The sequence below is a fragment of the Larimichthys crocea genome, chromosome XXII (assembly GCF_000972845.2).
Source record: "Larimichthys crocea isolate SSNF chromosome XXII, L_crocea_2.0, whole genome shotgun sequence".
Taxonomy (NCBI): Eukaryota; Metazoa; Chordata; class Actinopteri; family Sciaenidae; genus Larimichthys; species Larimichthys crocea.
The window spans coordinates 13902931-13915364 of NC_040032.1; the positions used below are offsets into that span (position 1 = coordinate 13902931).

Sequence of the window (12434 nt, forward strand, 5' to 3'; positions counted from 1 at the left end):
GGGAACTTTTTTTTTTTTATGATAAAAAAACTGTATTGTATAGGTTTGTCTGTATAGATGTAAACTCTCTTTAAAGTCTCTTTAAGTTCTGGCTTTGTAAACTATGCACTGTATATTCCATCTAGTTCAAAGAGGCTCGTTTTAGCATGATGCATTGGGTGGAGAGACTTGCTGCTCCGAGGACGGGAACGAAAAAGTCCCATCTGCATCTGTTGTTCTCCCCTCTGACATATACGGTATGTCAGCCACCTTGCATACTGGAGGGGAGGAAACTATGTATTATGTACTTTTACTCTCTTCCCTGTTTAAGTTATTATGTTGACTCTGCTTTATGTGTGGGAGTGTGTGTGTGTGTGGGAGTGTGTGTACCTCCTCTGCAATGACCAGTGAGGTAATTATTTATGTGTACACCACTGTAGCCTGCACCTCAGGCTTCTGTATGGTACTGTACAGGAAAAACTGTCTGCAAAAAGTCTCCATGCACACTTTTTTTTGTTGTTGTTGTTGCTGACCACAGCTATTTATAATTCTACTGTATTTATTAATTTATTTATCAGGTTATTTATTATTTTAATTTATTTACCTTTTGTTCGTAAAACACTCGGATCATGCTTGGAAGATGAGATTGCTGCAAATGTATAGCCATTTGAAAATGAACTGATTATGTCCACGTTTTACACAGAACGGGCTTGTTTCTGTGGCGAAGGCTTACTGCCGGGGTGTGTGTTTAAGATGTTCTGATTTTAGCCAGTGGGACTGAGTCTTCATCCAGACTTACTCCCACGACCTCCGGCCTATTGTAAAGGTTTTCTTTTAATGCAAGGCGCTGTGGCTTTGCCTGTATCGAGGAGCGAGGGATCAGCTCTCGAACACAACCAAAACATCTCTGTGTGATTAGAGGAGAGTCCATTATTCCTCCTCTAATGTGTGTTCCCAGCCACCACATGACTCTAAATCCCTTGTATAACGGGCCGCACCATGTTTCTGTACCCTACAGCTTGTATAGGACGGTAAACAAACTGGCGATACAATCAGGGATCACCCTAAGTCTTCCTTATCATTCGTCCAGTCTCATGTCAGTCGCACAGTGTTGCATTCCCAGTGTAAGCAGACTTAACCCAATTATGATACTCTGCAAACTCTGTTAATTTATTCCAAGTATAGCATTGCCCCTTTGGTTCTACAAGTCATTCTTTGTAGTGTACAAGTTATTATACCTGACAATAAACAGAAACAAATGAGAAAATACGTAAACTCTTGTGTTGTTCTTTCTCTTTATAGCTTGCATAGTCATGCAGGTGTTGTATTGCATGTATTTCCCTACAGATGGCACTCATGAGAGCCATCCGGTATCTGATACTCATGACTGGAAAACAGGGCTGGAAGCTTCTCCAGCAGCTTCCAGTCAAACCAGGGCAGAGGAGGGTTTGTTGTCTATTTTAGGACCTGTCCAGACATACCATACACTTCTGCTGTGATATACTGTTACCCTATGGGACACTGAGACAGACAGGTGTGGCGGCTAAGTTATTGTGGAAGCTGATATGGGTGTAGCAGAAAGTGCCACTGCTACCTGCGACAGTCAACTCTGTAAATAAAAGGCTATTGTTGTGGCCACACTTCTTCTACAGTTTGGTCCAACTGCAAATCTCACATCTGTGGACTACAGGCTAATATTACCTGCACTTCAGGCAATAACCATCCATCACTTTTCCATAACTGTAACCGCTTATCAGGGTCAGAAGGGGCTGGAGCTTTTCCCAGATGACTTAGGGCGAGAGGTGGGGTACACCGTGGACACAATGCAAGTTCATCACAGGGCACATGGAGGCAAACAGCCATTCACTCATGTTCACACCTACAGGCAATTTAGAGTCACCAATTAACCTGCTGACTGCATGTCTTTGGACTGTTGGAGGAAGCCAGAGTACCCAACCAGATTTTGTATTTTTAGGTTAGTCAGCAAAGTATTTTTTTCACACCTGCAACAGACAAGAAAGAATAACAAAATGACAAAAAACACATATTGTTATCACAACTTGAATGGTACAAAATATTGTCTTCAAACTGAGGCAATTTTGTGCAATTTGAAATGATCGTTTCAAGCAAACAAAACTCTGTGGCAACCTTGAGGGGTCTGTGAGAGAATGTAAATCACCCACTTACACACATTTATACACTGACAACATTGGCTGCCATGTAAGACTCATAAGGACAGAAGCAGACATTCACACACCTCCATCTCCTGAGCCACAGCCTCTGACTCACGTTATAGCTGGATCCTATAAGTGCAGGAGCCATTTCTAAAAGCAGAGCATCTCATAAGAGTGCCAGTAAGAGGTTGGTAGGAACATATCTGTAACATACAATAAAGCCAGACTGTCAGGCTGACAATAGCTCTGAGAAAGCACAACTTACGAGTTCCCCGTTTGTGACAATAAGAACATGAGGAGCTGCAGAAAATGTCACTGACGATGATCTGATAACAGAAAATCGTGAGGCTCAACGTGAGCGGCTGAATATTGAGGATTAAGTGTAGTTTGTCTCTTCCGCGCCTACACCCTGTCCTCCTTAGTGTCATAAGTGACCTCAGGATGACTCAGCATGAAATAATATCACACCAGATGTTTGTTCTTTTAAATATTTACTGCTCTGCTTGTGTGTGTGTGTGTGTGTGTGTGTGTGCGTGTGTGCAATGTTCATTCGTATCCAAGTCACAAATTTACAACCCCATTTCCAAAAAAGTTGGAACGTTGTAATTGAAAACAGCACAGAGACAACTCATCAAATGTTGAAACTGAGAATTTGAATAATGAGAACAATTCGGCGCCAGCGACAAGTCTTAAAAAGTTGGCACGGTGACAATGAAAGACAGGAACAATTGTGAAGTGCTAAAACAAAACACCTTGTGGATCTCACGATTCATTAGGATAATTGGCAACAGGTTAGTGGGTATGAAAAGAGCATCCCAGAGAGTCTTTGTGCAGTAAAGATGAGGAAGGGGTTCAACACTCTTGGAAAACTGCATTGGCAAATAGTGCAACAATTTATAATTCATAATATCAAGATTCCGACAGCCAATAGAAATCTCTGTGCACAAGGGACAAAGCCATAGAGCAACTTTGGATGATCATGATCTTCAGGCCAGCAGACGAAACAAACACACTTCTGTCATGGACATCACTGTACGGACCGGGGGCGACTTCAAGAAACCATCGTCTGCATCCACAAATTAAGGTTGGAACTGTACCATGCAAAGAGGAAACCATTTAGAAACCAGATCCAGAAATGGCGCTGCCTTCTGTGAGCTCATTCAAGATGGACTAAGGCGAAACAGTCCTGCGGTCTGACAGGTCAAAATTTAACTTTCTGTTTAGAAATCTTTGACGCAGCGTCCTCCTGAGAGACCATCCGGCAGCACACAGTTCAAAAACCAGCATCAGTGATGGTATCGGGGTGCATTAGTGCGCATAGCACGGTGGGTACCATTAATACTGAACGATATATACAGGTTTTGGAGCAACATATGCTGCCAAGTATTCAAGGACGCCTTGCATATTTCATCAAGACAATGACAGACCACATTCCAACAGCATCTCCATATTAGGACCGCCTGCAGTCGATTGTACTTCAAGCAAGAATTCCACTTTCAAGATTACAGCAAAGTTTCTATTTTCTCAGTTTCCAGACGCTAAAAAATGAACAGAGTGGTAAACATGACCCTATTTTGTGTATTTTTACTGATAAGAGCATAGCACTGCCTGTCCTTCATATCACATCAGGGACTATACAGAGCCATATTACAAGTAGGATGTCACTCTCATCTAAGTCTGACTTAGTATGCGCTCAGCAGGCCTGGCTGATTTCCCAACAGCCACCCAGATTCTTCTGGATCTTTGCGACGTCAAGAGAGGAAAGGAGGGAGGGGATTACACATGACAGGAGAGAGGCAGGTTTATCAGAGCACTGGGCAGCTGCTTACTGGGGAGGGCCTTCCTGTTGGATTCCATTCGAGTGCTACGTCTGCCACAAATAGATACTGGAGTACCTTCCAGAATTATGTTGGGGGTGTGAGCTTGGGGGGACTTGAGTCAGAAGGGAGGGCTCTGCCGACAAGGATATAAAAGCTCTCAGCTGAGAGGCAGACAGCACATTGGGAAAACATTTTTAGAGAGGCCAAAAGGCTCTTCGTCTGCAGCCAGCAGCTCTCCACTACAGCAAGCAGCCATGACTGAGAGACGTATTCCTTTCACCGTGCTCCGCACCCCAAGCTGGGACCCATTCCGTGACTGGCAGAACAGCCGCATCTTCGACCAGGCCTTCGCCATGCCGGCTCTGCCCGAGGACTTCCCCACATTCCCCAGCACCCACTGGCCCGGGTACATGCGGCCTTCCTTCATGGTCCCAGACATGGGCGCCATGATGCCTCACTCTCCCATGATGTACCCCAATCCCATGATGGCCCAGCAGCAGGCTCGCGCCTTGACCCGCCAGATGAGTAGCGGTATGTCAGAGATCAAGCAGACCCAAGACAACTGGAAGGTGTCCCTGGATGTCAACCACTTTTCACCCGAGGAGCTGGTGGTGAAGACCAAGGACGGTGTGGTGGAAATCACTGGTGAGCTCTCATTTCTCCTTCACTGGTTTGTGCTGTTTGGCATGCTGACTAACAAAGCTCAGTATCTTCTACTAAAAACCTAAAGAGTTGAAGATTTCCTGCTTGATGCTCCCTCAGTCTCAAAGATCTGAAAGTGTTGTTTACAGGACATGTATTGGTGGTGACAGAATGTCTCACTTGATGTACTTTAGCTTGTCACTAAAGAAAAATGCTGCTGTTCTGAACAAAAAGGGCACAAGATAAAAAGGTTGGAAACCTTTTTTTCGGGCTCAAGAACAAGGCAGATGCATTGCTGCAGAGTTACATAATATCCTGAGACAATATACTGAGTTCCAGTACACCGGAGGGCGGGGGGCTTTTGGCTGCACGCCTGCGAAACAACACACAATTCAACATGTGGGAGTCGACTTTTACAGCAGCTCACAGGCGAACACAGTGCAGAGACTGTTTTACTGCACACCCAGTCTCACAATTTGCCATAAAATGTTTTCATTGTCAGTCCATTCTTGTGAAGGACCAAAGCAAAGCGGGCAAACCTGAAGAAATGTGTGTGGAATGGATCATATATCAGTGAGGCCTTTTCTCTGTTCTCTCTTCTGCCATTTCACAAAAGATCACACTCCTAGAGTTGGGGTTTTAGCCGTGACTCATCCAGTGTCCCTGCTACTTTAAAAGGACTGCTGGATATCGTCCACGTCCAGAGTCCAGGGCCTGACTATGGCCAGTATCTCATTGGTGAGAGACTGACACGGTCAAAGATAAACAAAGCTCAGGATTCAGTCCGAGTGGAATTTACCACCTCATGTTTCTCACATGTCACCAGAGAACAAGTGTGATGTTTAAAGATTATATCAGCTTTAGCGAAGAGTTTTGTATACGCACCAAGAGTGCAACAGCTCTTTCTTCACTGCCTTTCACGAACTAATGACCCTCCATGGAAAAAGTGTCTGCTTGGTGTCGGCCAGCAGTGTGGTCCTGTTGAAAAGGGGACAGCTCCCCCGAGGACAGCAACCTTTATCAGCCCGTTGTCATAACAAACCGTATTCTAAGCCAGATTGAATGGCAATGTTTCAACAGCACAGCCAGTCATCTTAGAGCCTTTGAGAGACTGACAGGACTCACGAGGATCATCTATGGCTCGTATGACCTCCGCAAAACCAAAACAGCACAGCTGAAATGTCCTGTGTTACTAACACACACAATAAATGTAATAATAAATGTCTAAATGTCAAGATTGTCTTGGCAAGAGTTAGATGCGAAGATCTTGCCCTATCCTCAACCAGTTACCAACAATCCATGACCCCAACCACAGTTATATCATTCTAAAGGTCACGTCAACAAAAGCGTCAAACTACTCGTCTTAGCGTCTACATTTTGGCTTTCAGACATGCATTGATTCTGGAGGAAGTGGCCAAAGTTTCTGTGCTTCCAGCACAGCCAGCAGATATCCAGAAAACAGATAACCAGGCAGAGATTCATCCCTAAATTCCTGAAAAACTGGAGGCGGCTGTGACGTGTTCCAGCTGGGACGCACCCAGTGGAGTTGGCGATGTTTGTGCCCAAGAAGCGCCTTGCCGCTCCGCTCCACAGATAATGCATGGCTGTGCTATTTTGATGGACGCCACGGCCAAACACGAGCTGGCCAGAAGACAGCATAGGGAATCTGGTCAATTTTTGTTAACTACGTAGTCTGCTTACTCATGGTAGAAGCACATAAACCAGGAACAATGAGCAAATCTGAGCAAAGTCTGGCTCCGCTTCTGAAATGCTTGACCACAAGGTCACAAAGCCAAGCCTGGTGGAATTTAGAGATTACTCTGCGGTCTGACACGTTTCTGCTAAACTCTATAAACAGACACCTGCATAAAAATGCAGATCATGTTTATAAAAAGCGAATTCATCGCCGATAAAGAGAAAAAACAGAACACCTCTGGTGCCAAAATCTCAGTCCCTCGCCTACAGATTTTGCATTCATAGGCAGATATCTTTTTATAGAGATTGCACAAGCAAGCACAGGTGTAATTAATTAAAATAATGTTACTGTGCATGCCAACATACTTGAATTAAGCCATAATTAATTGTATCAGTTAGACCTGTGACAAAACAAAAAGAGCAGCTGAACATCATCTGAATGTTCAGAATAATCAAAATACTGAATCAAGTTAAGTTTGTTTGTCGTCGGTAAGCATGAGGTGAGACAGATGCAATACTTAGCAATAATTAGTCTATGACGTGCATCCTGCACAAACCTTTGAACTCACATTTGTTCCACACCATGCTGTCATTCCCTACTAGTGCTCCTCACCCCTAAGCGTCTTTATTCCATTTAATATTCATTTTACAAGATGTCTTCCTGCATGATCTTTTATTTATAACTCCTTATAGTGAACGTGTCTTTCGGATTAGTGTCACATTGAGATAAAAGTATGTTGTCTGTGCCCTCAGGCAAGCACGAGGAGAGGAAGGACGAGCACGGCTTTGTGTCCAGAACCTTCACCAGGAAATACACGTAAGCGTTCTCAGTATTTTAAAGTTAATTATCAAAGAATACGCACGTAGGATTAAATCTGACCAAACTTTACAAGCCGCTGATGAAAAGAAGCAACAGGCTCATGTAATATGTCAACAACTCACTTCAAAACTTAAAGAGTTCTTATTAAAAATGGTTTGTTTGGGCTGTTTGATGCCTGAATTTCCATGGGGGAAATGCATTTCTCAGTCTGGCTTCAGATTCCTGTGATTTTTTCTTAATGTGGCTTCTCTGCCATGAGTCTCTTTAGTTTTGGGTTGGTCCGGCCTGTAGAGGGCTGACTGCTGCTGATAGCTGAATTTCATGCTCTGAAAAGCAGCAGCAGCCTCCACCTCTTTGTGTTCATCCCCTCCTCTGTCGGAGCTTTCAGCTTCATAGGGCTCTGCTGCCATCCAGGGGCCACAGCACACACTGATAAAGACAAACTGGATCTGGATTTTTACCCCCATCAAGAATGACTCAGGGATTAATGCTTCAGTCAGTCTTTGTTTAAGCAGTGGCAGTGATTGGAGCTCCAGTTTCTTCATGTTTTATTGCTCTCCTCCAGCCTTCCCCCGTCAGCTAACGTCGAGAAGGTGACCTCCTCCCTGTCTCCTGAGGGGTTGCTGACCGTGGAGGCTCCTTTGATCGTACCGGCCATTGAGTCCTCAGAAACCACGATACCTGTCACCGTGGACACACAAGGTGGCGTGGTGAAGAAGTAGGAGGACAAGCAGCACAGTCTGCCACACACACACACATATATATTCAAACACCTTTTTTTGTACAAAATGCTTCTATAGAAAGGTGAGGAAGCAGCTTATCGCTCTTCCAAGCACACTTCACACAGCGGAGAGAGGAAAGCGAAGGGATTGCCCTTGCTCTCCTCTCTCCGCTCTCTGTCTCTGGTAATGAGCCAACCCCAGCTGAGTGCACTGTGTAAACACATCTGCACCAATGCCATATGCCTGCTCATTCTGCTGTAATTACACTCTTCATCTGAATGTAGGAAATCTCAGCTTAACCCTGCACACTCTCCCTCCCTCACTTGCACACACATACACCTTTTTTTCTGACTAAACCTCCTTCATGATGCCTCTACAGACACACTAAAGCAGATTTAAGAAGCACAATCACAGCCACTATAAGTGTAGAACAATGCCTGGTGGTCGTCTGCCTGGACTGGAAATATACTGGCTTTATGTTGCCTTTTGAAACTATTCAGTCGTGCAAAAAGAAAAAGAATAAAGAATAAAGAACCAACAAAATATTGAGTCTCTTCTCGTTTTATGAACTATTTTATTTGCATGCTGCTGGTGACATCAGAGGTGACATCCTGAAGCAGCTACTGTGCCTGGAAACAGGAAGATAATAACTAAGTGGAAACACTGAGTGTCTTAATGCTTGTGTGTCTTTAATTATTCATCTGATGGTTATCCATGCAAAAGAGAGCAAGTTAGCAAAACGTGTTGAGTGATGCAGGCTGTTGCCTTTTAGTATTTTGTAATCCGACATAGAAGAATAGTGCCCCCATCAGGCCGTCTGATCCTAACACAGATCCATAATGCACCTGGTTTCTTCTAAAATGCATATAAACAAACATTTCGTCCTGTGATTACACTCTCCCCATCAGCCATTAAAGATGAGGTAATATCATAATATCACTTACATACATACATACATACTGTAATCATGTGACCTTCAGCAGCCATGACTCATGCAGCATAGAGAGGGGGGATGTAAGTTCATCCTGACACTGGCCGCTGATCTGTGGATGACTGAGCCGGGTCTGTACAAAGCGGAAATATGAGATGGGTGTCATATGTACAGAGAAATAGGCCCATTTTCTGCTGCTGTGTATGTGCACTGAAATGTGTCATAATGCCCCGGAATTGCATAATTCCATCATACACAATGTCTCTGATGAATTATTAATGCGCAGATAGATACATAATTGATGGAGATTCGGTCTCGGCTCTCGACTGGGCAAGGTCATTTAAAACAATTGCACCGGGCATGGATGCTATAGAGGGGGAAGAGTCTGCCGGGTAATGGTTAATACAACCACTAATTATATCATTAGTGATTAATCTATTGATGCCTATCTATTGGATAGATTGTCATGAAATTAGTTGCAGATATTTAAGATCCATCAAGGATGAATTATAATTTTAGAACCAACATGGTAATACTGATGTTAGTTCAAAACAGTAAAAGCCCACATAGGTAGCACAGCTGTTAAACCTTAAACCTTGTGGATTAATCATTCATAACTTAGTCTTCAAAAATGTCAAAAAATATTGCACACAAGCTACCAAATCCCAGGATGATGCCTATAGGTGTGAATGTGAATGTGAGTGTGAATGGTTGTTTGTCTCTATGTGTTGTAAGCCCTGTGATGAATTGATGTACCTGCCTCTTGCCCAATGCCAGCTGGAAATTGGTTGCAGCCCTTGTGACCCTGATGAGGATAATCCATCTTTAAAAAATTGGCATAGAGCAGAGATCATACTCACTTAAGAAATGCACAATTCTCATCAACTGAAGAAAATGTAAGCACACATTTGACAGCCCAGTGTTTCCACATATTCTCTGTTATGTCATGTTTGCTGCTCAGACTGTGAGTCGTGGTTAAGACATACAATACATGACTTTTCTCGGGGTAGACCATGTGTACGTGTGGCTTCAGGGACGTAGTTTGACTGGTACTGTGTTTTTTCTAGTTTGTAGCCTGACAGGAGACGGGAGCTCTGTTTTTTCTCACTGCCGTGAAGCTTTAACAAGAGTTACATAACTCAAAACGATATAAGCACAAATTCAGTTCCTGTAGCGCCTTTTAATAGATGTTCACTGGATTTTATCAGGCGTTTGAGAAACTGATCTGGATTCGTGTGCAAATCTGAACTGTGGAATTCCTAAAGTGATGTGCCTGAACACTGTTAGTACACCGGTAAATGAAAAAGGTGACATGAGGTAAGTTTTTTTTGTGTTACCAAAAGGGGAGATATTTTAAACTCGTAGATTTCCTGCACATTTTTTAGGACACATAAAAGTACACAGATAAGTAGAGGAACTAGGCCAGCAGCAGCCACTGGAAATTACATCATAAAACCATATCAGCTGAGGGGCCTTTAGCAATCAATACAGTGTACAGCTACATGCATTGACGCTTTGTGATTTTTAGTTAATGCTTGCCTCCTTCCAGTTATTCATCAGTCAGCGCTGGAAGAAATGAAAGATGTGACAACCGGTGACTTTCTGAGAGGCTGGTGGTTTTCATCACTTCTTTTTCTCTTCCTCCCTGTCAACTTCTAGTCATTCATGTTACGTGCCTGCCCATTAATGCACATACCAAGTCTACTCTTGACTCCAAAGCTGCGGGGGAGATCTATTTATAGAGTGCTCTGCTATGCACTGAGCCTCCAGCATGTTGTATAGTTACACAGGGTAGATAGCGGACATGACCTGGCGCTTATCAGCAATATTTGACTCTATAATACACATTAAAACAGATGTGTGAGTATGGAGTTTTGGTCCATTTGCTGAACATCATATTCATATATAAGCACTTATATTGTAAGTATGCAGTGCTATGTATATTCAGTAATTGTATCCACACACAGTCATTCATGCCATTCATAGGAGCCAAGCAGACACTGTCTTAAGACGAGGCAGCACTTTCTAAACCACTTAGCATTTCAACTTTTCCTCCTCCATGAGTCACCATTTCCTTCCAGTTTAATGCAGGTCTAAATTATTCATGCCAATCCCCATCAATCCAAGCAGCAACCCAGTCCTTAAACCAAGGGAAGTGCCTCGCGTGAGGAGCTGTTTGCTACCGGGCTGCTGATTGGATCCTTCAGAGACCGCAAACATCCTCCCTGTACTCAGGCTGACAGGCTGAAGAGGCTGAAGAGGGCCGGCTTTAACCGAAGAGGTTCTCAAGTGATCTCGAAGCGTAGCAGGAACAGATCATTTACACAAGGGGGATTAAACAAATGTGAAAATAAACAAATTCAAATTCAGTTTACAGGACATCAAACTTTATTATAGACAGATTCACTGAAGTGGGCATCTAAGGACTCTTCTGTTTCTCCACAGTCACTGTAAATATTAGTCATCTGTCATCATTACCATATATTACATGTGTCCTTTTTCTTGTTGCCAGCAGACATTTTGACTTGTCGTAGCAGTAAAAGCACAGGAGTTACTAATAACAATGACAGACGTTGTGTTACTCACATCTGTACTTTTCTTACTATGACATCTGTTTAAAAGCTCAATGGCTGATATCTCTTTTTATGTTGAAACTCTTCACTTATGGTCTAAAAGAGGAGGATACGGTAACATTAATACAGTTTCCATAGTTTTCTTGTTGACACAGCCTTATTCACAGACTGTGCCTTTAAATGAGTCACGATGTACGTTACAACTACACAGTCGCTGCCCTCAGTCAAGACCTCAGCAAGGCTCAGCAAGGATATACGGGCCTGTCAACCAATCAGAAGAGAGGTCATTAATATTAATGAGTGAAAATACAACATAAAACATCCTATTTTTGCCAGAGCTTCGGAGAGTAGCATGACATTATTGAGATGGTTTTTGGTATTTAAAACTACTATATGGATATCTCGTCTTATATTTTATGGATATCCAAACTTGAAATTAAAAGCTGGAAAGCTGGAGAAGTGTACAATATCGGACCTTTAACTGCTGAAACATATAAACAAAGATGGTGACAGCTATTAAAAATGGCACATAAATAAAAACTGTTCAAGATGTTCTGGCTCTGGCTCTGTTTACGTTGTGATTTATTGGAGCAGAGAGAAAGCTTGCTTTGTGTACAATGTGCTGTGCTACACCCAGTACAGCACACCTCGCTGTCTCACTTCTAAAAGTAACTTAATAAAATAGAGGCCAGGCGTCTTTTGATGAAGTTATACTCGTGCATGATAACTAACTTTCTTATAACTGGTAAAAAATCATCATAATAGTATTTAAGTTTCCTTTCTTTAATGGTAATTGCCACTACCTCAGTGATTTGGCCCTGTACAATGTGTCTATTGATGAATTTACTACAGTGGAAACATGGAGCAAAGTCCAGCACTGATAAACGTGAAACAACAGGAACAGCTGGGGATCAGAGCGGCTTACACTCCAGGGTTTGGCAGCGCTAAATGATTCTCACCAAGATTTATTTCAGTATGGCACAAGCACAACACAAATCGTGCTTACCAATTATTGATGTGCATTAGCGAGGCTTCTCATGCATATTAAACTTTTATTTTACCAGCTGTGAAAGCATCT

General features: G+C 43.0%; 1 protein-coding gene across 1 annotated transcript; it reads left to right on the plus strand.

Annotated features, from left to right (window-relative positions):
* Nucleotides 1–4150: 4150 nt before the first annotated feature.
* Nucleotides 4151–8379, plus strand: hspb1 (heat shock protein, alpha-crystallin-related, 1; the record flags this gene model as incomplete). The annotated part of the gene is given in 3 exon segments (NM_001303311.1): nt 4151–4618; nt 7064–7127; nt 7696–8379. Coding segments are annotated over 3 exon segments (612 nt in total). The 5' UTR covers nt 4151–4227.
* Nucleotides 8380–12434: the final 4055 nt, after the last annotated feature.